The sequence below is a fragment of the Pempheris klunzingeri genome, chromosome 21 (genome assembly GCF_042242105.1).
Source record: "Pempheris klunzingeri isolate RE-2024b chromosome 21, fPemKlu1.hap1, whole genome shotgun sequence".
Taxonomy (NCBI): Eukaryota; Metazoa; Chordata; class Actinopteri; order Acropomatiformes; family Pempheridae; genus Pempheris; species Pempheris klunzingeri.
In genome coordinates this window covers 14,643,716-14,669,327 of record NC_092032.1, presented here as the reverse complement: position 1 = coordinate 14,669,327, position 25,612 = coordinate 14,643,716, and the positions used below count along the sequence as shown (strand labels likewise).

The following is a 25,612-nucleotide window of genomic DNA, read 5'->3' as shown; positions in this document are numbered from 1 at the left end:
ACTGACTGAAGAACTTGGGTCTCTTTCGCATAATCTAAGCTGGCTCTTTGTATAGCAATGATCACAGTTTTTTTTACAGTGATTTTATCTTTGCATTTTGCTCCTGTATGGTACAGTATTATGATGGGAATAACGCTAATTGACGCCTGAGCTTGTAAAGAAGGGCTTTGTATGCTATGAAATCCTCATTTTATAAGATTATTAATAAAAAAAAATGGGCAAGATTGCAAAATATACGTGGGGTGGGGAGGGGGGGGGGGCAGGGGGGGTGTAGTGGGTGGAGACTCATCTGAGGAATTTGTACAATAAATACGTGATTTTACACGGTCCAGTTGTCCTTTTTCATACATGAAATGTTTTGGTTTGTCTCTTTAAGTGTCCAAAGTGGACAGTGTTTAAACCAATGGCAGGCTGAGGAGGGTGGGATCTACTTGTACAGGTCATTTCAGAAGAAACCACTCTTGGCTGTGTCTGAATCTGATGTGATCTCAGCGGCGAAATGCTGCACAAAATTATTAATTTGTCTGTCAGGGATGTGAGATTCCCGACGTCTTTGGAGCAACACGGCTCAGATGCGATGGTGAGGAGGTTTCTGCAGCTTGAGCAGCACGTGATCAATGCGTGCGTTTCCTCACTGTAACTTTCCGCACTCCAGCACACAGACCCGGATTACTCGGCCGCATATGTGGTCCTCGACACGGACAGCGGGCTGAAAGGCTTCGGCCTCACTTTCACTCTGGGAAAAGGCACAGAGATTGGTAAGAGCCGCTCAGTGAGAAAAGACACAGTGTAGCTTCACGACACCTGAAGTACTGACGCTCATGTTTACTATGCTGCTGCTGCTGCTGCGTTCAGGTGCGCCTAATAAAGTTCGAATTTCGACTTCCTGGTTTGAATTTCGTGCAAATTCCATTAAATTAATTTGTGAATTGCCTCAAAGGCTTGTTGAATATAACACACACACACACACACACACACACAGATAGATAGATAGATCAGCTAATTGCATTAGATTCTAAACTACCAAACGTTTAATTACAGACACAATATTTAACTTAGATATTACTTTTAACTCCTGTGAATAAAGCAAAAACGGCAAAAAGCAAAAAAGAAAGATAACACAGGAAGACAAAAAAAAACAACCTTAATGCTAATTATACTGCTTAACAATGTTACTAAAATAATGATAAATAATTATTAAGTCATGTTAATAAAATGTTACATTTAGGTAACAAAAGATTCAGTATTTCTGATTGGGCCTAAAGATTTCTTCAAGATTTAAGCCTTACACCGCCATCTTGTGGTGATATTTGTGAAAAACAGAGTGTAGCTGCTTCTCTTCAAAGACCACAACATGGTGCATGTGAGGTTTAGTTAAATTGTGAGGTTCGTCCTTTTAGAGGTTGTGTTTTTTTTTGTGAACTGTTCCCCTGGAGTGGTGTGTGCTGTGGAGGCCCTGGCCGCACTGGTTGTTGGGAAATCCTTGCAGGAGATTGTGGGCGACTTCCGTGGATTTTACCGGCTCCTGACCAGTGATGGCCAGATGAGATGGGTGAGAACACAAGCAGTGAAAATGTAGATGGCAATCAGAGAACAGCCTGGTGGCTTTAAAGGGCTGGATGGCAGAGAATGAGCTATAATTACCTTCTTGCTTATGTCATGGAGTCCTTTAACTGCATTCATTCTTTATTATAAGATATCTGGCTTCTGTCTCTTCATCCAGAAATAGGAAATAAGAGACATAAAGTCCTGTTTGGTTAAAGATTGAAATTTAAAAATCACTCTTCAGTCTACTGGATTGTTCCCACAGGCCCTTTAATCTAGTTTCTTATGGTCCTAAAATCTCACAAAAGACTCGCAGGCTCAGGCAAATAAATGTGAAAGAGTCCAGGCATTGTGAGTAGTGTCAGGTGTGTGCACAAGAGGCTCTTCAGACACAAAGAAAGCAACATCTTATGTGTGCAACAGATAAAGAAATGTAGTCTAGTTTTTGAAGGTCTCAAAGTCCCAACGTAATGACTGAATGAGCCAAATTGGTGGAGATTTGAAAACTCTGCCTACAAATCCTGCCATAACACACGTTACTGTTTTAAACTGTTTTTAAACTCTTGTCTGAACCAGTTAGGCCCAGAGAAAGGAGTGATCCACCTGGCCACCGCCGCAGTCCTGAATGCTGTGTGGGACCTCTGGGCGAGGGCGGAGAGAAAGGTGGGCCTGTTCGATGGGGCGTTATTAGAAAAACACCATTTTCTCCACAGTTATGACACTTGGTGACTCACGACCTGTTGTTCCACTTTCCTGTAGCCGCTGTGGAAGCTGCTTGTTGACATGGTGGGTCAAAGGAAGTTTAGATGTTTGATTTTAAATCCGGGGTGTGATCACAGGGGGACTGACATGTTTTTTTTTTCACCTCAGGATCCCAAGCAGATTGTGTCATGCATCGACTTCAGATACATCACAGATGTGCTTACAGAGGAGGAGGCTCTAGGTGGGTGAATGGTATATGTTCAGTACAGTTTTACAGAAGTGTAGCCAAAGCAGTAGACTATTTCTTTCGCTTTTCTCTCCTTATTCAGACATGCTTGTGAAAGCACAGGAGGGCAAGCAGCAGAGAGGTGAGCACTCTACAAAGAGTCATTAATTACATGGCTAAATGGGATTTTGTGGAACAAAATTGCCTCTTTAGAGACGATCGGGAGTACTTTTAGGCTCCATAATAGCCCCCTGCACTCCATGATTGCTCTATTAAAACACACTTCTCCTTGAGTGTTTATTATTTCTCCTACCAGAGGATCAAATGCTAGAAGACGGTTATCCTGCCTACACCACCTCCTGTGCGTGGCTCGGATACTCAGACCAGCAGCTCAAACAGGTCTCTGTGATGTAAAACGCGAAATGTCATTTCTCAGGTCGGACAAGTAATCACGACAGGCGTGTGTGTGTGTGTGTGTGTGTTTGTTTGTCTGAAGCTCTGCACAGATGCACTGAAAAGCGGTTGGACCAAGTTCAAGGTGAAAGTCGGCGCTGATCTGGAGGACGACATACGCAGATGTCGCCTCATAAGGCAAATGATTGGGCCCACTAACACTTTGGTAAGGTGGCCTATGCCTTGGCTATTATATTTAGAAATAACAGTGTGCTAAAAGTGTCTTTGCCTTAGATGATCGATGCCAACCAGAGATGGGACGTAGCCGAGGCCGTCAGCTGGGTGTCCAGCCTGGCTGAGTTCAAACCTCTTTGGATCGAGGAGCCAACGTGTCCTGATGACATCCTGGGTCACGCTGTTATATCCAAGGTGACGGAGAAGTTTGGCTTTTGCAGCTTGATGTTTGTGTGCTGAAGGCCACTGAGGATAGGAGCAAGACACCCAAACAGAAACGGACGTTTTGTGCCTCTTTGTGCTTGGTTTTAGTCTCCCTTAGCTTGTGTCTCGTTTTTAGTCGTTTTGTGTCTTTTTCTCTGTAGCACTGATAAAAGATGTTTGACTTTGCTGCTGCAGGCTTTGGCTCCGCTCGGGATTGGAGTGGCAACAGGAGAGCAGGTCAGAGCTCAAGTTTGTTCTAGCATGCAAACTGTATCACTGGCTGATGAATGGTTTCTAACTGGGTAACTGTTTCCTCTCCAGTGTCACAGCAGGGTGATGTTTAAGCAGTTCCTCCAGGCCTCGGCCCTGCAGTTTGTCCAAATAGACAGCTGTCGGCTGGGCAGTGTCAACGAGAACCTGGCTGTGCTGCTGATGGCCCACAAGTTCCAGGGTAAAAGTCAACCATCACACGAGAGAAGCATATGGGGTCCTAAAAGTCCTTGATTTTTTTTTTTATAGAGCCTCAGAAGAGACTAAATTACAATCAAAAAATGGAAAAAATAACATTTTTATTTTAACTCAAATTAGTTAGTTGAAAAAAAAATTTCTCTTCTCATAGTTTTAATAAGTTAATGACATAAATGTCCTCTCTTCTTTTTATCTTTCACTAGTTAATTTCATGCACACGATTCACCTCAGTTTTTTTCACTTACCATAAATTGAGATATGTATTTATTTATTCCCCATTTTCAGGACTAATCACTGGAAATGTTGCATGGGGAAAATGGATGTGGTTAAACTTAGTCTATGACCAAAAAATAGACGACTAAGGAGCTGAAAAAATAGAATAGCTGGTAATATGAAGTTCTGAACTGTTTGGAGGTAAAAAGGAAATATAACTTTATCCTTTTTTTTTACCAACTGATTAGTGATCAAAGGAAAAATGATAAACTGGGGCCCCATAGTATCAGCATATACTAGAAGTAATATTCTGACTAAACACATGGCTACAACACACACATTACTTTCATTTGCTCTAGTGCCGGTTTGTCCTCATGCTGGAGGAGTGGGTCTCTGTGAGCTTGTCCAGCATCTGATTCTGTTCGACTACATCTGTGTGTCTGGAAGTCTCCACAACCGGTAAGAGCAGGATTTGTTTTTCTGAGAACTCTTGACTGCAGCAGATTAGCACATTATAATCAGTTTTATTTTTATTTTGTTTCCAGAATGTGTGAATACGTAGATCACCTGCATGAACACTTCAGCAGTCCTGTGCTCATTCGTAACGCCCACTACGTTCCCCCCAAGGTAAGATGAAGTACACATGCCAACTACGATTTAAATAAAAAATTCAAGTAAATAAATAATAATCTAAAAAAATACAGCACTTAGGCACTTGTTTGAGTCCGATAATTATAATTCACAGGATTCAGGATATTCTTGTGAGATGCTGGAATCGTCAGTGCAGAGATACCAGTACCCAGAAGGAGCCGTGTGGAAGCTGCACACAAGCAAATGAGGACTCAAATTAAGTCTGTCGTTGCTTCAATAACAATCCTGCACAAATCAAGACGACACAAACGTAAATTCTTTATTTACAAATCAGATATCAATAATATTTCACATGAGGAAAATGAAGCAGATCTAACTTGTGTTTGTCACAAAAACATTCCTCTTCTCTCAATCAAACTTTATACATCCGCAGTTCAACTACAGCAATGGAAGAAAATACTTTTCTGTAACAACTTCATGTAATTTTAAGTGTTAGTTCACTAAAATCACAATACAGTTTACTGCGTACCTCTTTTTGTGATCTGGATGAACGGAACTTTTAAAACATATGATCTTTCTAAAACTTAGATATATATCATAAAGTACACGCACACAAATCTAAAGCGCTTTCCACACACACCACATCTATCCCTCATTACCATTACATTTGGATTCTCACACAGCCATCTGCATCTTAATGGTGGGATGAGGGTTGTAGTCGCAGATCTCAAAGTCCTCTGAGCGAAAATCATCAATGCTCTCCACTTTTCTGAGGATCTTCAGCTTGGGGAAGGGGCGGATCTCCCTCTCAAGCTGCAAATTTAGACAGACGAGCTGGTGTAAGTTTGAAATCAAGCAGAGAGAACAGGCAGAAAACTATCCTCAACCGACCCACCTGTATTTTGAGAGGTTCGATGTGGTTGACGTAGATGTGAGCATCTCCCAGAGTGTGAACAAAGTCGCCCGGCTGGAAGAAGGAGTTAAAAAAAAAAAAAAAAAAGGTGAGGCAATGGAGTCTGCAACAATATATCAAAAGTTGTTTTTAACAAATGTTGCTCTCACCTGGAGTCCCGTGATGTGTGCGATCATGTAGGTAAGAAGAGCATAGCTGGCGATATTGAAAGGCACCCCGAGGCCCATGTCACCTGAGCGCTGGTACAGCTGACACGACAGCTCGCCGTCACACACGTAGAACTGACACAGGGCGTGGCAGGGGGGCAGAGCCATGAGGGGCAGGTCTGCAACAACATTTAAAATGATGCGTCACTGCAGTCAGACTTAAAGAGCGCTCTGGAGCAGTGGTTTTAAATGTTGGAAATGCTTCACCTTTGGGGTTCCAAGCGCACATGATGATCCGCCTGTCCTCCGGATTCTTCTTGATGGTGTCAATGATGTTCTGCAGCTGGTCAACACCTTGTCCTGTGTAATCTGTTGAAGGAATTGATGGAAAAAGGATCAATTAAGATGTGGCGCTCAGTAATCTGATACATGTGGAGCAGCTGAGCAGAATAGTTCTATGTTTTGAGAAACGCACTCATTTGCTGTCTTGCCAAGAGTTTGCGCAACATTAATAAAATAGTTTCCTGCCACCAAACCTGGAAATAGTCCGGCACGTGACCACTGTAAGACTACAACATGTCTACTCACGCTTTGGTTTTCATACAGATCAGATTCAGACAGAGCCAGACGAGCTGCTTCCCCCTGCTTCCAGCCTTTATGCTAAGCTTGGCTAACTGTCTGCTAGCTGTAGCTTCATGTTTAAAGTGCAGATATCAGTTTCCAAGCAAGAAAGTCAATAAAGGGCATTCCCCAAAATGTCAAACAATTTCTTTAAGGTTTCGTGGTCCTACATTTAAAAACAGAAGCCTGATATGCACAGTTTGCAAAGTCTTTAAATAATACATCCAGTTAAAGTGGTAGCCAATACTTGGCCACAGCATTTCCAAATGACTTTGATCATACAGTCAAATCCACACTCGGTTGCCACAAGTTTTGTTTAAACAGAAGTGGGGCCTGGGTGTCAAAAATAAAACCAAAAATACATATTTTTGGTTTCTACACAAGTAAACTGTGTGTGGCTGTGGCATTTTGTACCTGCATGCATGTTCGTGTACTCAGCACCAAAGTGCCTCCACTGGAAACCGTACACAGGTCCCAGGTCGCCCTCCTCTCTATCTGTGAAGCCCAGGTTGTCCAGGAAGTCCCGGGACCCGTTGGCCTCCCAAATCTTCACCCCTTTGGCAGAGAGCTCCTTGGCGTTAGTTGATCCCTGTGGTGACACAAAGAAATATTAAAGCGCAACTGACAGACAACTTCAGACAGAAATGAAGCAAAAAATATCTCATCTCATGTAGACATGTAGGTATTTTCTAGTCTAGGTGAGCGATGGAGATGGTTTCTGGAAAGAAAGAAAGAAAAAAGGTCCATCTTGTCTTATGATCCTCACCTTGATAAACCACAGCAGTTCTTCAAGGATTCCTTTCCAAAACACTCTCTTGGTCGTCAGCAGGGGAAACTGATCTACAAATAAACAGAAACAAGTTATTTGATATTACCAACTTAATTGTTTGTGGTGCAAATGAGGCCACCAAACAATATTCATATTTGAGAGTTTTATTTTTTTCTTTTTACACAAAAACAAACATTTTTAATGATCCTTAGAATCAATTTCTTAATCATGACCAAGATGTGTAAGGGAAATTTTACAGTTGAAAAATAAACGTGTCAGTGCTCCCTGGTGGACACGCGCTGTAACGGTGACACCGTTTCTATATAACCACCAACATATCTTTGGCATGTCTGTGCCATAGTTTATTGTTACTTATTAGCCCACCGGTGTATCTGTAATAACATCATTGCTGCCAGTTTATCTGTTGGGTTTCTGCACTTATACAACTACTGACTTAGGCTACTTTTACTTGAGTGTTTTCATTTCATGCTATTTTAAACTGCTTCTCCTTTAAAAAGCATAAATATGGATATATTGATATTATTGAATTCAATAATAATACTTACATTAGCATTACATTTATGTAATGGTTAATTTACCTGGAACATAAAAATGCTGCTTTCCTATAATTACAAAAAAATATATATATATAATAAATGACACTGAAAAAGGCCATTCTGTAAAATGTGATACTTTTCTAAGTTCAGTTTGCAGATACTTTGACAACATTTTGAGTTCGGTAGTATCATTTAGGAGTATTTTTACATTGTGGTACTTTTACTTCCTCCAGCTCTGGTGGAAAATAACTGGACTTCACTTTTTCACTTTTTATTTCCTGTGCACTGCAGCTATTTGACAGCCCTAGTTATATTACAAATGTACAGATTTTAGCATAGAAAACATATGAAGAGCTTATAAAATCTGATGTTTTGTTATAAATCCAACTACCCAGCAGCTTTACAAGTGAAATTATTAGTCCATTATGATCATACTTATATTAATATTAACTATAAATTACATTTTCAAAGCAGGACTCTTACTTGCAACATGTTTTCAGTGTGGTATTAGTACAGAATCCTTCTAACCAGTATTTACAGTAAACACATTAAAAGCCAAACAAAGTGAGATGTATCAGACCTCTCAGACTGTATCTGGCCTGAGCACCGAACACAGAGATGACTCCTGTCCCGGTTCGGTCCCCCTTTTTGCGGCCGTGCTGCATGATGTACTCCACCTGGTCCAGATACCCGCGTTCATCACAGAAAACACCGAAGCTCTTCTTCTCCTTCTTCTCCGCACTGTGCGTGTCTCCGGTGTGGATTTCTGAAGTGGCGGGCATATTTGCGGACGGTTTAGGAGCCTGGTCTGCTCAGAGACGTGCTGTGTTGTTGCGCGTTACCTCTCAAATATCCCGGGTGAAACAGATGGAAACAGTCAACTACCGCCAACAACAGCGCGCCAATGATCGCTTCCGGTTTCCGGTAAAAAGCGCGCCACAGAACCACCAAACATATTTACATATATACATTTACATACATATATATTTATTTTTCTCAGCAGTCACGACTCCCACAATAAACCAGAGACTAATTGAATATAGCAATGAATACAATAAACATAATATAGTAAAATAAAATATAATTGCATAAGTAGTTAAACTGACGTTTGAGAAATGTTGTTACATGTAATATTGGATTCAAAGTTACTTATTTAGTTTTTCTATGTAAGTAGGTATGTATTATCAAGAAAATGTAAATAAAAGTGTAAATCTAAGTAAAAGTACTCTCAAAATGGGCGTATTATTATATAGTATACTGTGAGATTATTATTATCACATACTGAATTGCATTTTAACATTGAAACTGACAGCAGCAGAGATGATTTTATAGTTCTAATGTATTAATATTAAAATAAACATTTGTGTGAATTGAATTTTCTAAGCAGGATCATTTTGTTGACCCAGTCAACCATATGTTACCATTATATGTTCAACTAAAATATTTTAAGTCAAGGTTTTGGTTTTGCACAACCATAGATACAGATTGTTCCAAAAGTAAAGCTTCAGAAAATCTGTTCTAATTATTCAAAATATCATCTTTACAAAATATGCAAATTTTACATTCTAAATAATTGTTTCAGAAGTTGTTACGTAAATGTCAATGACTTTCTTGAGATGACTCTGGACAAAAATAACAAAAGACAAAAGGATGGCTCAAGCAGACAGTACACAGATTTATTGCAGAGATATTTAAAATCCTAAAAATTGCACACGCATGATTTAAAAGAATATAAGCAAATATATAAGCAAATTTCAAGTTTTACAAAGATCAGCTTAATTGTGCAAAGAAAACACTGGCGCTGTACTCCTTATTCAACATGAAGTGTGACCACTGAGAGGTTCACATTACTCCATTCCTGTGTAGAGAAAAAACAAAACAGATTTATAGAAAAAATACCATTTTAAACCATGTAGGTGTACAGAGGGTTGGATTAAAGGATTAAAATTCATTTTACATTTTACTTTGGATTACAACCTGTCAAACCGTTTGCATTGTGTTTCTTAGAATTCAGATTGGTTGTTGGCGGTTTCAGATGATCACAATTCATTTTTACCAGATTCAGTCTGGAGCTCTGCCAGATGTTGCCGTGAGCCAAATAATTAACTAGGCCACAACACTGCCGGGATCGATACCTTTAATCTGCTGTTTATGGAGCGTCAGGGCCTCCTGAGCTACATATTGGATAAAAGCAGGGTCTTCCACCTCCAGCTCTGCTGGGACTGACACAGTTATTGGAGCCGAGTCCAGTATGGTAACAACCACACTGCTGTCAGCTTTAGGCCTGATATTCTTCATCTGTTGCTGTCGATTCACCTGGAAAATGAGAATGAGTGAAACTACATCAATACTTCTGATGGAAGTACAACAAATAATTTTTCTAATAGTATTCCTAACAAGATTCTTACCAGCCAACGTTATTATACACATTATGTAGAGAATCAGGTAAAAATTCAATAAACAGGATGGGATTTGGCTTTGGAGTTTTAATATAAACACGGATCATTTATTTATTTATTCATCCCTTTAAGGAATCAAATATATTATCTATGACAGAATTCAAATAACACGATTATTTTGAATACTCTTTGGCAAAGAAATTCACCCGTTGAAGGTAGGAGTGACAGTAATCCTTGTTGATTTATTAGCCAAAACAGAAATATTAAAATGCATTTGGCACTAAGCGGCTCTCATCACACATCCCAAACTAAATACTGCATGACAAAGTCTGACAAATCCAACATCACATACTGTGATCACACTGAAGATGCTGTGTGGGCCCACTGTGCTGTTGGACAGCCGGCTGACCCAGCCGTACTTGTCGTCCCTGCTGCAGAGCCACCTCTGTGTGTCCGCTGTGTGTCTCTGGACGAGCTGCAGCCTGTCGTCGTACTGCTGGTGGGAGGCATTGAGCAGCATGTGCATCTCCTCCATCTCAGAGTGTAACTGCTGGACGCTGGGACACTCTGTTGGCACAGATGATCACATAAATGAGAGAATAAATGCATAAATCCAGGTGTGCATGGTGAAGTCATGGCGTAAGAAAAAGATTTTCTTTGTTTCACACCACTGTGTAAATATCTTTTATGTTTTGGATTGGTGGTCAAACAATCAATAATGGATCAGAATATTGCAGAATGTTTCACTCATGATGCCTATTATTTCAAAGGCTAGTTCACAAGATTAAAACCTAAAAGTGTAGGAGGCTACACTGCTATTGTTGCTTTAGGTAAAAATCCCCATTATTTGGGCCAGAATTTGCATTTAAAGTCCAGATAGGAACAATTTGCATATCTCTACTACAGTATATGCGCATGTGTGACTGTGTGGGAGGAGCAGCTAAATAGATCTGGAATAGTGCTCGCTAAAATAACATGACATTTGTGGCAGTTATGTACCTTTTACCAGATAATCACCACACGTCTCGCACAATTTTTGGAGCTGCCAGCACTCTGATGCTTGTCTGCGGAGCCGTCTGCACAAATCTCTGCTCTGGGATGTTCCCAAAACAGAAAGTAATCCTGCATCTTTGTAGACAAACATACAATAAAAGATGTGACAGCGGTTATTGTTATTCTATATGGGAGTGAATGAGGTGAATACGAATGTGTTGCTGCAAGTGGAATGGGATACCTTGCTGAAAGAATTCCTCTGCTTCATGTATATCCTCAAATGTATCAGCCACTGTGGTGCTGAATTCTTCCAGCACATTCCTCCCAAAGTCATACACTGAATCAACGATGTGATCCAGACCCACCGTCCTGACGAAGCCAGCGCTCGAGTCGGCCTGCATGGCTGACCGCGGGCTAGGATGGAGCTCGGCGGTGAAGGCCGCCAGGAAGGAACGCCCAAACACCTGCTGCATCTTCTTCACCAGCGTGACGCTCCGGTTGTACAGGAGGCTGATGTTTGGCAGCATCTGGCTGAATGATGCATCCACCTGCAGAAGCTCCAGATCGGCCGCATCCTCTGAGACCTGGTTCTCGGCTGAGCTGGTGCGACCCACCTTCTCCTCGTTCTGATTGTAAACCTGCTCTGTTGCGTCCAGCTGGGCGGCCATTTTCCTGAAAAACTCCTCCACCTGTGGAGAGAGAGATTCATACCAGAGCCATCATGTGATGGAGCCCGTTACACAACAGTGTCAACTCATCAGGTCTGAGCCAGTTATAACAGGAATATGCTGAGGTCAAACCTTGAACGAGAAAGAGGTGAAACCACGCCGACATGTAGAGGTGTAGAAGGCCTTACAAGTATCTTCAAGACAAGGTCGACACTCCTCAAAGGAAGATTTAGTTAAGTCTCGACATTGCTGCTCAGCCTCCTCTAGTTTCTGCTCTGTTTCTCGGGCCAGCTGCATCGCCCCCTGATGGAAAACAGAAAATTCTGTCACAGATACTTTGCGTCTTAATAAGCCAGACAGGATAAGATGTGGTTTGGGGCCTTGGCACCAAGCCCTGTCTTTTATTTTGAAATGACCAGATGAATCTACAGACAGTTCATTTATCCTGACTGGAGTAAAACTACACCCCGGCTCCGTAGACTAGCCCTACTCCCACATGCATTATTCACCGACTACTTTGAGGTTTCTGTGTGAGGCTTTCTGTGGCTTTGCCTTTATGAGGCAGAAAATATGTGATGGGTCAGAATAATGCTCAAAGGCATGTATAATGGTCATGTTCTGGGAGGCGTTCTTGTGTTTAAACACAACCTGACTTCACAGTATTTTGATTGTGGGTTTCATACATCAGGAATGATTACAGCAAATATAAAAGGTTTACAGAGACAATCACAGAAACACATTTTGTACCTTCTTCTTGTCACTGCTGTGTCTCAGGGCGTCCATAAGATGTTGGTGCTTCTCCTCTTTTTTCTCCATCATTTCCTTCACCCGCTTCACCCCGAGTAACGCTCGCTTGATTTCCTCATCGACATACTGCTCTCCTGCTGCAGACAGCACTACACACACCAAATGAAAAATACTCTTTTTGAGTTCTGCAAACAGTATTAGTGTAAAAAGTGTTTTTTATGACATGAAGGCCTCACTTTTCAGGGTGTCCCCGCTCACAGGTGGAGAGTCAGCAGTGCAGAGCAGAGCTTCAGTGATGCAAACAATAACGAGCAGCGTCCTCATCCTGTCTTTATCTGTAAAAAAGTGCAGAAATGACCCATTATTCTGCTACACTGCACCACGCAGCACCTCAAAACACAAGCTCTGATTTGTGTGTCTGCTCGGTAACCTGCCACAAGGTGGTGCCATTTCTCAAGCATTTTGATTTAGAGGCCATTTCAAATGAAAACAATATTGAGGGCAACTAATTATCCCAGAGGACATAAATGTTAATTCTTTAGCATGATATATAAGATGGAAAATAAGTTGGACTACTTCTGTTCTAGCAGCTGTAAAGGTGGACTGTGGACATTTAACAACAGTAAGCAACTGTTATGCAGTATATAACATCTCTGTGCACATGTGTAAGTAGTAAAAGAGAAAAACAGAATGATAATATGAATTAAAGTCAGCACAAACTGGCACCGAACCTCAGCACATAGAATAAATATTATCGTATTGTCTCTTTTATGGTCATTTTCATTACTGTGTATCTCTCAGGTTGCATGTGTACAAAAATCTGGTCACACAGACAGACTATGACTGTATCTCCTACTATTTAAGAGTGAACCACAGTGATGTTAAACCTATGCTAAACCGAAATACAGTGAAAAATATTTACCTCGACAGCTATGAAAACATCAGACTCCAAAGGAAAAGCAGCAGGTTGTGCTGTTGGAGAGTGAGAGTGACTCGTCTGCTTTGTGTTCTATTTTTATGGATCTACTCACCGGCTCAGATCCTATTAGTGTGTTGGCATTATTGGTTATTAAGCCCTACGTGCACGGAATAACTACAGATGATCTAAAGACAGGCTTTAATGCACAGTAAACATTACATGGTCAATTGTTTGCAGATCTACCTCACTTAATTGTCTCCAACATACTCCGGAGCCCTCCTGAGGTAAAACTTTGTGCTCTAATCTCCATCGGACTGACAGTAAGCCTGGGCTCCCTGTAGAGACCTGGCACACACTGGCATGGTCTCAGCTAAGCTGGACTGCACGTGCAGGTGCAAACATGCATGCTAATACAAAAACATTACAGAGGAAACCAGTCTTTTTGCAACCTTTTACTTGTTGTGAGGTGATGCATCAACCATACAGGTCAAATTTATTTATATAATCTACACCAGAAAGCATTCGTCAAAAAAATAACTCAAAACTAACTTTAATACTAAGTATTTTTTTTTATGAAAAGAGCACAACTACTATTATCATACAACTCAATTCCCTCAACTCTGCTGGCCGTTTTAGCATCTTTCAGCTGCTAACTCACTGTTTTGGTTCACTCTCACAGTTTTGTTTCCAGCTGTTTTGAATGACAAAGCTGTGGTAAATCCACTGAACATTGTCTGCTCAAAACCAAGTGTTAGACACACACCAGCCAGTGAACATCAACATAGCAAAGCATTTCACAGCTAAGGAGCCAGATATTTCCCCCAGGAGTCAGTGGAGATGGAAAGCAGAGCAAAAAAAAGGGTGAATATTGGATTTATATTCGCCAGGTGGCCAGAAACACGACTCCAAATGAATGACAGTGTTGCTCCATAACTGATGGTTATGTAAATAAATAATCTGCAGTAATAATCTGTTGCTGCAGGTTTTTTTTTTTTGATTAAATTTTTTGATTAAACGCTGAGTTACCAGCAGAAAAATTCATGATATCATGAATATAGATTCTTATCAACTTTTCAGACTTTCCTGCAAGTTCTTAGCTAACATAATCTAAAACATCCATCATACCGTGTCAGCACTGTATGAGAAAAAGTCATTTTGCTTCCTGTCTCTCTCCTGCAGCACACAAGACAATCTGACTTGTTCTTATCACTATATCTAAACATGGCAGCAGGGTGGTGAATGTGGAATTCCTGCACGCTTTCTCAGCCCTCTGTTAATCTGAGCCCACTGCCGAGCGCCTTGACCCAGCAAATGAGGTCCCAACCTCTGAATGAGGACCAGCAGGAGCGGGGCCGTCAGATACCCGGGCCCTCAGCTGCTTTTTATCAGCCCACCACGATCCCTATCTGAGCCCTAAAACCAGCCTGCTGCTCCAATTATGGCCGACAGTAAAATAACAGTTTTGAAGCCTTTAGGAAAACAAGTAATTAGTCGGTTTATCATCTCAGGCTGGTCTGGAGAATAATATGTGGTGGACTGGATCAAACGTGAGCTATTAGCACTGAGCTTGGGTTTGAAGGTTCTGTTATTCATTGACAGAAGAAAAACAGATCCTAGTTTATTGTCTTTTTTTTTTTTTTTTTTGAACTGAGAGGATTTTAGGGCTGAGTCACTTTGTGTTATCTGTATCCTTCTCCTCAGTTGGTTTGAACTGAGCGAGCGTAAAACAGATTAACATCAGGGCCACATCAGTGCAATCTAACCCGGCGACACTAACCTGCGCTGTGAAGACATGAGAGTGGTTCTGTCTAATTTCTCTGATGCTCGATGCAGCTGGTTTTTTTTCTGCCTTTGATCAGTGGTCTGCATCTGCAGGCCGGAGAGATTATGGCCACAGGAACTGACGAAATTATCACATCACCTGGAGGAGTTAAAGGGAAATGGCTGCCAGTGAAGCTTACAGTCTAATTCTGATAGATTGTGGACACTCTTGTCAGCCATTGGGACCTTTTTACGCAACAGAAATCCTTGTTATGGCAAAAGCAATCAAATGCAAACATTTGTACCATTTTATGATTAAGTTAGGAAGGACGTCATGTGTCACAGCAAAGCAAATCAGTCTTTTTTACTAAAAAAACAGACACACCAGATAAACATAAAAGCACTAAAAAGCACAGGGTAAACCAGTTCAGCCTAATACAGATAATCTAGCTCTAAAATGCAAAATCTATGTCCTCAGGAGGTGGTTACTGTCTATGATTAAATCCAATACATTTGAATTTATTCAAATTAGCAAGATTACTTAATTCATTAGGCCAAATCAACTTAATCCAAGACTTTCCTAGAAATCATTGTTACTTTTCTTAATTTTAGTGAAGCTATTTGTCATTGTTTAAGACATAGATACTTACTTCTTGCTTTTTTTATTTTAAAGAAGTTGTTTGTATCAGAAGAGGTTGAACCAGTTTTGCTGTGCTGTCAGATTCTTTCATTTATTTTATCAAAGTAACAGGAAAAAATGAATTGTAAAAATGTACATTTTTGCAGGAATGGAGGGTAATTGTGATAAATCCGTTGATAAAATAGGGCAGAAATAGCTCAAACCACACCTGAACCACACCTAGGCTGCACCAAACCACATTATTAACCTACTACTGAGCACCACAGAGGGGCCAAATGGTCCTAAAATAATATCACATGAGTATAAAAGAGATTTTTCATCCTTAAAGGAAATGAGATGTGAAGATGTAAAAATACAAAAACTGCTCTGAAATGTCGCCGTTTCAGGATTGCTTTGAAATTATCTGTAATGAGAACCAGATTTTCACCCGGGGACGCGATTGCCATCAACCCCCAGTAACTTAATCTCATCTCCGGCTGGATTAGTGCACGACGTCCCGGGGGCTGTGGTGCTGAAAGCAGGCCGCACCTCCTGTCTCCCTCCAGGGGGAGACACAGCAGGGGAGGACGGGACAGTCACTGTACGACTTCAGATCACAGTGAGACAGTGGCGGTGGAAAATTAAGGAAAACCGGAAATGAGGAAAAGTAGCTTTCAAAATAAGAGTTTGTCTTTGTTTTAGGGATAAAATTGTGTTTCTGGGAAAACTTGTTGTAGAATAGTAGAAACCTGCAACAAATGTGAAAGTTTAAAAAAAATATCCAAAGATAATAGCAATATAGGAATAGTTTGCCATTTTTTTTTAACACTATCCTTATTTGCAATCTTTCTTGATTAAAATTTCTGTCTGCAAGTAAATTTAGCTGTTTTAGTAGCTTTCTATTGAATGGACAGACGTGACACTGGTGCCAATCCTCTCATCTAACTACAGGCACTAAAGTGAATTTATCACCCTGAATGTGAATCTTGTGCTAAATATCCAGAGTAAGGTTGAAAAAGGTAACTTTATTTTCATACAGCAGTTATTCCTCTTGAAACGTTATATCGTTGTTGTGATTTAATTCTGAAAGCTTCACCGGAAGTGCCGCATGTCATGCTGTGTGGCTTTACACTGGTAGTATCAGTCCGCTCCTTCCTCCTCCAGGAGGCTGAACATCACATCACTCCGGCAAAAAGTTGAGAAACAAAGCGAGCGAGAGAGCAGAGACGAGACGATGGGATTTTAAAGTGCAGCATGAAGACATCCTCACAGTTTGTCTGTTAGTAGCGTCGCTTCGTTCTCCGTGGAGCAACTTTACACCTTTGCACTGGATGCTGAGATGCGCAGAAAGTGACAGGGGTCCTCATCTCTTCTACTGTCCTCAACGAGCTATAAAACGCCATGAAAGGTAAGAGGGTGGTACTTTTACGCGTGGCTGATATTTTAAATGCATTTTTTTGTTTTAAAACCCAAACTCACAGATTACAGATTTCATCCAGTCTGTCCGTATTTCTTCGTGGTGCGCGGCCCACATCTGGATGACATTACGGTACTGCTGCGGTGCAGAAGTTGTGAAATACTTGGGAGTTTTTTCTTTTCTTTTCTTCCACCACTTAGTTGCACCCCATTGAAGGATATAAAACAGCAAATCATGTTGGCGCAATTAGGCATCCGGTAAAGAATGCCATTATAAACTTGTTTTAAAAAGTCGTGAAATAAAAGGCGAAGATGCTGTTTCCAAAAAAAAAGTGGTAGAGAAAAGATCCTGCACCACTGATGATGACCAGTTAACACTAATTCATCACTGCCTGCTGAATTTGATCTTACAGCCAACTGGTTTCACTTAATTCAACATGCTGTATTTGTAGCCTCCACTACAATATTTCATTAATTTTACTCAGTGAACAGATGTGAAATAACACTCAGCTGGCATCAATGGCTCTTCATCCAGCCTAACCCCCTCTGACCCCCCACCAACAAGCACACACTCTGCTCATCCCTCTCCTGTCTTCCCTGCCCCCCCCCCCTCCTTAAGTCCCATCTGTTTACCATTAGTGAAGTCCCCCCTGAGCTCCAGTCTCCATTGTAGTGCAGCACAGTGTAATTAGGGTTTACTGTCAACAACCCAGAGAAACCGCAGCCTGTGGCTTTTACAGTTCTCTGGACCTATCTCCACACACACACACACACACACACACACACACACACACACACACACACACACACACACAGATGATGCTCCACTATCTCCAACCCAATGCCTCGTTGGCTGCCTCCGCTCCACTAAACAGCAGAGGTCAATATATTTTAGGATGACATTATGAATTCTTGGCTCTGTTTTATTGTGTTTGTGGAGTCTTAACAACTGCTTTAGACACATTGGACCCCCAACAGCTTGTGCACGACTTATTTATGTCCTCTTTCTCATTATGTCATGCAGACGACTTTGCAGACGAGGAGGAAGTACAGTCTTTTGGATACAAGAGGTTCGGTGAGTGAAAAGTCTGTCCTTTTTCCGAAGAACAAAAGCTGTAATCATAAACCTTTTGATGTGTTCAGACTGAAATGTTGTGAATTAAAGCCTCTAAGTGTGTGGGCTTGACTCTCTCCTCTGCTGTTACTTACCTTAATCTTGATATTTGCGAGCATTTGCGATCAAAGTGAATCCACCAGTTAACACAAAAGACACATTTGTCATGTCAGGACAGACGGCAGGCAGTCAGAGCCTCACCTGTCCTGATATTTGGCTCTGTGACTATTTGGTCTGCAGGGTTTGGGCTAAACATCAATGTGGCTGGCAGTCTGTGAGGTCCGGCTAACCCCAGGCCCGACGCCAGATCAAGAAGTTCCGGAAAACTCTCTTTTCTCTTTCATCCACTTAAACTGAGCCACTTAAACCCACTGACTCACACAAACAAGCCCTGGAACCTCAAATATGTGGAGTTACTCAAACTGAAATTGTAGTCAACTTATACGTTTCTGTTGTGGTGCGGCACAAGCAGACAGAGCTCACATGCATTTGGTTTGTGCAGCTCAAAGGATGCAGTCTGGCACTTTTACACCCCAGTTGTCCCAGCTGACTTGTACACTGGTAGTGAAGCAGAAAAGACCAGAGTGATAAAAACGCTTAAAGGGTCAGTTCACCCAAATTGCAAGCACTTAACCTCTAGTGGTCAGCTCATGCGGTTTGTCCCCAAAACAGTGGAGGTGATTAGTCTTTTATTAGTGTTGCTCAAAGGAAAAAGTGTCCCAATTTCACTGGATAATCCACAGATTTTATTTTCTGCCAAACAAATAGCTCCTATGACTAATACTTCTTATAAAGTGGATAAATATGTCTTATGTAATTTCTTGTGAACTGACCCTTTCATATGTGTGCCTCTAGCCCATTTTTTGCCCTTGTGGTAACTATAATATGCTCCATTCTGTCCTCCTACCTTTCTTCTTTAACACAATTAGCATTTTTATTTCACAAATGCGCATTTGTTTCTCATACAATGGTGCGCAATCTCACCATTCCCAGTAAAGATCAGATGCTCCTCCAGCTGCTGCTGTTGGGTTTTGTGAGGCAGTATGTTTTCCATCAAGTGCATGCTTTCATGCTTTTGGATGAAGAAGAAAAAAAATGGCTGTAAAGGGCAAACACTGTGTCACACACACACTCAAACACATCATTATTACTCTCCTTGGAGACGGAGCGCGTGCTCCGTCACTGTTCTGTTGATTCAACACTGATTTGGGATCAGGAGCCTCTATGTCTCTGTACTTTGGGTGTTGCTGCAGTGTGACTCATTCACACACAGTTCGGCTGAGGTCCATGAGAGTGGATGTGAGGCAGCGGACTACACAGCACCAGCAGAGAAGAATTCAAACTGTGTTAATTCTCTTTCATCCGAGTCACCCGAGTAGAAGCATCCTGTTTGTCTTTCTTTGTGAGCGCGTGCGAGTCCCGCTCATGGATTAGATTAGAGAGGGGAGGCAGGGGAGCCAAATCCAGCTCACTTTTAACTTCATTCATATGAACTCTTGACATGTAGAGGAGTCGGAAGAGAGAGCTGCTGAACTCTGGGCCGAGTGCTGTTGGCCCACTCAGGGACGCGGCAGATGCTTGGAGGGGCCGGCTCCGAGGGGTCCGCCTCGCCTCTCCAGAGGCTTTGTTGTGCAATAGAGCTGCATTCATGCAAACCATCACAAACCCTCATTCTTCACTATTAGCACTATAATCTCAGCACTCAGGGGAAACAAGCAGTTATTTCCTCTCTGCATGTTTTGCTACAACTCATTGCAATCTCCCAGGAGACTGATAGTGTTTAAAGAGTTGTGATATGTCAAAGCTGTGACTGTTGTGCAAAACTGAGCTCGAAGGAGGATGACTAGACACAGACACACTTAATCCTTTTTAAGAAAGTAAACAGCACATACAATATCAGTGGGCTTTTGTTTTAATTAGTTGATTTACACACATATTTCCCATATTTTGCATCACGATTTTACAAAGTGTTCCAGAAGCTTTTTCCAGGAAGCCACTGACTTCCACCAGTTCCAGTACACAATATAAACCATCTTGCAAAGTTTTGAAACATGAATATATATTCCATCAGTGACTTTACCCACCTATAGTGTCCAGTCAAAGTTACATGCTTGCTGTGTAGCAATGCAGCTGGAAGCAGAGACGGTTCTGAAAGCAATTTTTGTGATGTTTGGACATCCACTGTTAGCAAGTTAGCAGCCGCGTTGTCAAGAAATGGGTGGTTGTCACAGGTACAGCGCGTTGTCCACTAATCTCAGGGTTGGCGGTTCGATCCCCGGCTGCTCCTGTCCCCAGGTCAAAGTGTCGAAGTTGAGCAAGACACTGAAAAGCATTTTCTGCTTGTGGGAGCTTGCCACCATCAGTGTGAGCGTGTGTGAATGATTGGTAAATTGTGAGTAAAGCATTACATAATTACTGTGTAGAATAAATCAAATCTGAACAATATAAAAGATGTCATGATTATATGATTAGAAGTTTGTATTTTTCTGGATTATTAGGTTGCTTCTGATTGTGTAGTTTCACACAAGCCATGACCACAGCAACACAGAGAACTACATGTTCACTGTGATGAATTAGCTGTTTCAACTAAGTTTCAAGTATCTGCAAGTTGATTTTCATACCTGACTGAAATGATTAGAGGTCAATGGTTGACGATCAAGAAATCAATCTTAAAGGTGCAGTGTGTGGGATTTAGTGACATCTAGCTGTGAGGTTGCCGATTGCAGCTAACTGAATACCCCTCAGGTCACCCTTCCCTTTCCAGGAGAAGAAACTACGGTGGCTGATGAGGATTCGTGCTCCTTTGCTTTTCCTCGTGCTAAGTAAAAGAATGATCCTCAGACATTCCTCCTCTTTCTTCTTCTTCATCTTCAAATCAGTGCATTCACACAATCAAATCTAAGATACCACTCCACAATGTAAATATGCGAAAGATCCCTTTTGTCCTTTCTGGGCTACTTTGGAAACATGCCAATGCAAAATGACAGACTCCGGGGAAGATGACCTGCTCTCTATGTAGATATAAAGGGCTCATTGTAAGCAAATAAAAACTTAGTTTCAGGTTTTTTTCAGGTTTATTCATCAATGTTATATTCCATTTCTTCCAGTAGATCCCACCAAATCCTACACACTGCACCTTTAAAAGTCATGACATGCTTCTGAAAATGGCCTTTATTATCACAAAGAATACATGGCTTGTAGTTGGCTGGCTTAAAAAGAAACACAGCGGTCCTTTCAGCAAGATGCTTCAGGGGGATAAAGGGGGGTGACAAAAGGGGAGGCTGGTGACTTTAAAGAACATATAAGGAAAGATAAAGGAGCAGTAAAACACCATATGGTCTAACAGTCTCATTTCCCAGTGAAGGTATTTATGAAAGTCTCCCCCAATTTCATGAATTCCAAGATTTGATGCACTCATCTCAGTTTTGTAATAAAATCTGACAAGAGCCTTGACTCAGTCTCTTCACTGCTTTGGCCAGAATTCATTCACACAAAAGACCAAAAAACACACATGTACAAGTAACACAAAGTGTCCTTGTTCTTAAAATATCTTTGGGGGTGTTTGTACATTTTTTGATGTGCAAAGTAACAAGTCAGCTTTCCACTGGTCAGAAAGAGTCGACTGGGGAAACACACACACACTCACACACACACACACACACACACACACACACACGATCTATCTTACACAAACATCATACAGAAGGCATGCATACATCATGTATATTTACACAAATACACACATAAACAGGAATTTTTCCATTCCTTTGTATATATCTGGAAATGCACAACACACACACACCAGTAGAGTCTCTGAGTGAACTCATATGGTAATCCCATCTCTCTCCCTGCCAAGTTGAAGCCAGGCCGGAATTGCTTCCACAGTGCTCAAGGTTTAAACATATTTATTTTTCTGTGGGGGGTTGACATAAGACAGCCATCAGAATAAAACAGAAATCTACCTGAGCTTTGGCTGAACTCTTCCAGCCCCCACAGAGCTGGTATAATCATCGGCCATTGGCCTTGTGCTTGTCGACACGGGGGTGTATTATTCTTTCGGATATTAACTGGTTAAATGTAGACAAGTTGACAAACTGAGGTTTATCTAGAGTGCAGTTACAAATGAACAGCAGAAAATATTTAGACTGTTGGTATACATCAGGCTTGGGGGTCATTTATACATAGTCAGACTGTTGATAGTACAGAAAGAGGCGGTTTCTCCACAGATACTAGCTTCAGTTGACCTGAATGAAACACAGCTTTCAAGCCATGCTGTCTCCAGTTTATCTTGCCCTTATCAGTATTCACTGCTGTCTCTCCACATGTAGGCTATATAAGTTACTGCCAATTGCAAGAGGTTCAGGCACACGCACGATGAAAATCAAGATAAGAATTCCAGCAGTAATGGTGGGGCAAAATGCTAGTTGCACCCAAAGGAAGCATTTATGTCCCAGGTAGTTGCAGGGTTTTTGACCCAGACAGCTATGATTTTGGAAAGCAAAAACAATGTCAATTATGTATATAATAATAATGTAATCAAAGTATGATTTTTTTCACAACTCATTGAGTTACAGGCACCAAATATTATATGTGTGTTAGTGTACATTAGGCTCTTGAGTATTTTTATTGGAGGACTTGCAGGTTGGTCTCCACATACAAGTCAAGGCCAGTCATGAAATAATGGGGGCCTGATTACTCCATGCAGCTGGTCCTCCTGGGATCTTCACTGACGTCTAGGTGGGGGTCTTACTCCCTCCGCTGCACCTCCTGTTCCCACACGTGGGCTTGGAGAGGCTGGCCTCAGGAGGTTTGCGGCCAGTGTGGAACCCAAAGTGCACTAATCTGTTTCCTGCACTTGTTATGGTTTCTCCGGCGAGGCCCCGGAACATTTCTGGAATCGGTGGTAGGCTGTCTGTGCCTGGAACCAGCTGTGTCAGCACAGCCGGGGCTCGGTTCGGTCCGGTGGGTTTCTCTGACGGAGAGCATTCCCCGACTTCACAACCACCCTCAGCTCTAGTCATAATGACACCTCACCCACCACCTCATCCATCCTGGTTAACATGGAATCAAACATTTTAACATCACTAGCCAGCTTTTGTCAGACCCTCACACATTTAAAACGTGCTGTCATGTGATCCTTTGCAGTATGTTTGTCAGAATGTCTGATGAGGACTTTTATGCACTGTGGTTTCTTTGCTGTTTTTGCAGTGTTGTGTTGTGGTATTCTCAAATTCTGCCTCGACGTTCTTTCTTGAAATTGCTTGGTTGGCTTTGATCACTTAATACTTTTGTGAAGTGTGCACAGCGTTCTTCACTGTCTGCCACACCGCTGTCAGAAATGTTCCCTTGGCCTCGAGACTTCACATTCAGCAAACATACTCATCCTGTGTGTGAGCACATGTGAATTTGTCTTGTTTTGATTGTGCTTCTCTGTTTTCTGCTTAATGTTTACATTCTCTCTCATGTGATTCTCATCGTCCAGCAAGTCGCTTGTCTTTTCCTTTCTTTTCCCAGCAATCAGTGGCAGACAGACAAAGTTAGTAGCAAGCTGGTGAACATAGTGGAGCATTTAGCAGCCAGTGAGCTACAGTAGATATTGTAGCTCATGGATACTTCCCTCAGGAGGTGGTGGAGACCAAATCAGAGCTAAAAGAGAGTGATTGATAGGCATACATACATACATACTTACATTCATCAGTTGGGCCCAAACATGACCCAAATAAATGTTAATGTTGCTCTGTATCAGCTTGGTGGATGTTACTGACTTAATGTGATACTGTAGCAAGCGTTAGCATGTAGCTACTGTACATTAGCATTAGAATTAGCTTTCAGCTAGTAGCTTTTTGTCTTGATGCAGTCAAAGCACATTTCTGTAACAGCATGTTGAGCTTACCTACAGGCAAATGGGATGCTGAATCAATGCAATAAATAAATATTTTATCTTATAGCTTATCTGTAAATGTATATATGGAGAATAATGTGTGGTAATGTATTTAAGAGAAATTATTTGGGGCAGGCAACACTAATTGTTGAACATTCATGTTCTACAACAGATGGCATATCAGAAAAAAGCTTTGGTACGTTTACATGTAGGAACCTGAGAGAACCGATTCTTTGTCAGCGTTGTTTTTGAAGCTATTCTCTGCTGCCCCCAAGCGGCCAAACAATCATTTAAGGTGTGTTTAAGTGCTTCATGGTGACCTTTTGAAATGAGCTCCTGTAGAAACAGACAGACGCAGACAGACGTGACCTGAGTATGCAGCGGGTTAAACACCTGTTGCAGACAGCAGACAGAGATGGGAAAACACTTAGTGGAGTCACCTGCTAAAATGGGGAAGACCAGCAATAAAACACAGGGTTTGTCTTTGACTTTCAAGGGCTGGTCTGGTAAAAATCAGGAAGTTAAAATTGGCCTCTGGGTTACACATCACTGGGGTCTCCTGTTTTAGTCATAATCTTGAATTTAAAAGTATCAGCATAAATACCCGTCATTCCTTCACATGTAAGTGCTATTTTAATGCTTTAAATTGATCTCAAGGCCATAAATTAATTTTTAAACATTTTCAAGCACACATTTTTTCATATTTAAATGTTTTCCTCCTATCAAAGTGCATCAGTCCTCTAACACCTGTTGCACCCGTTGGCCCCCACCTGCTGCTTGTTGACTAATGAAGCTCGTTGAGTATAAACAGAACGGTGTGCGGCTGCTGCTCTGTTTGGCTCTGATGTTAAACTCTCTGCATTCATCTTAATTGCTTGAGCAATCACTTCAAAAATATGTTTTCCTTTAACTTGCGCCATTTGGAGTCCCATAACCTGGGCACAGATCTTATTCTTTGATTGATTGATTATTGCCTTGAAAATGTTCATACTTTAACCCTTTTTAAAATCTGTGGTGATCCCTGAAAAGATCTCAAAGCACGTTCGTGAAATGTGGAGGTTTGAATGTGGTGACAAGAGGAGAAAGAGGCGAATTAAGTGTTTCGTGTTTGAGTGAGAGTGAAAGATATGTCGGCAGACGCTACAAATTACATCCCCCGAGGAGACACCCAAAAACAATACAAGTATAATGTGATTAAATACATAAAGTTAGATGTCAGCCAGTGGCTTATAGAAACCAGCTCCACGTCTCAGTTTCTCTTGTGAGGCTTAAGGCTTATTTTCTCTCATAGTTCGCCCAGAGATTCTGGAGTGGGCTGTTAAAACTGAAGCCTCTGCAGTGTGTAAACAGAGATGATGTACAGACCAGGAATGAGGGATTTCCTCATATCTGGTTTTGGGAAAATGTTGCACCGGCGGACAGACGGGAGGAGAGATAACACAGGGATGCTGAATGAGCTAGAAGAGCAGGGGGTGCTTGGTGAGAGGGTATTTTATCCCAGGAGAAGGGAAGG

The 25,612-nt window shown here is 41.5% G+C and overlaps 4 protein-coding genes across 4 annotated transcripts in view; 2 read left to right on the top strand and 2 right to left on the bottom strand.

Moving 5' to 3' along the window:
- Nucleotides 1-471: 471 nt before the first annotated feature.
- On the top strand, nucleotides 472-4,928 carry enosf1 (enolase superfamily member 1). Its single transcript, XM_070852945.1, has 15 exons — nucleotides 472-580; nucleotides 656-758; nucleotides 1,437-1,552; nucleotides 2,122-2,208; nucleotides 2,305-2,331; nucleotides 2,416-2,488; nucleotides 2,577-2,615; nucleotides 2,790-2,872; nucleotides 2,970-3,092; nucleotides 3,161-3,295; nucleotides 3,500-3,541; nucleotides 3,626-3,755; nucleotides 4,345-4,444; nucleotides 4,531-4,612; nucleotides 4,731-4,928. The coding sequence occupies exons 1-15, from the start codon at nucleotides 500-502 to the stop codon at nucleotides 4,821-4,823; spliced, it is 1,314 nt and encodes a 437-aa protein (XP_070709046.1). The 5' UTR covers nucleotides 472-499; the 3' UTR covers nucleotides 4,824-4,928.
- tyms (thymidylate synthetase) lies at nucleotides 4,875-8,456 on the bottom strand. The gene is made up of 7 exons (XM_070852946.1): nucleotides 8,163-8,456; nucleotides 7,023-7,096; nucleotides 6,671-6,845; nucleotides 5,903-6,004; nucleotides 5,639-5,814; nucleotides 5,472-5,543; nucleotides 4,875-5,389 (listed from the first exon to the last, which is right to left on the bottom strand). Exons 1-7 carry the CDS (start codon nucleotides 8,362-8,364, stop codon nucleotides 5,252-5,254), a joined length of 939 nt encoding a protein of 312 aa, XP_070709047.1. The 5' UTR covers nucleotides 8,365-8,456; the 3' UTR covers nucleotides 4,875-5,251.
- A 1,232-nt stretch (nucleotides 8,457-9,688) lies between these two features.
- Nucleotides 9,689-12,713, bottom strand: LOC139221494 (clusterin-like protein 1). Its single transcript, XM_070853420.1, has 7 exons — nucleotides 12,626-12,713; nucleotides 12,390-12,538; nucleotides 11,775-11,945; nucleotides 11,216-11,663; nucleotides 10,981-11,109; nucleotides 10,334-10,548; nucleotides 9,689-9,898 (listed from the first exon to the last, which is right to left on the bottom strand). Exons 1-7 carry the CDS (start codon nucleotides 12,711-12,713, stop codon nucleotides 9,689-9,691), a joined length of 1,410 nt encoding a protein of 469 aa, XP_070709521.1.
- Nucleotides 12,714-17,015: 4,302 nt separating this feature from the next.
- LOC139221021 (collectin-12-like) overlaps nucleotides 17,016-25,612 on the top strand; it is a 32,121-nt gene continuing 23,524 nt past the window's right edge. Inside the window, exons 1-2 of the mRNA XM_070852924.1 lie at nucleotides 17,016-17,096; nucleotides 18,129-18,179. Coding sequence (XP_070709025.1) covers nucleotides 17,090-17,096; nucleotides 18,129-18,179 — 58 coding nt within the window. The 5' untranslated portion in view covers nucleotides 17,016-17,089. The remainder of the gene's footprint in view (nucleotides 17,097-18,128; nucleotides 18,180-25,612) is intronic.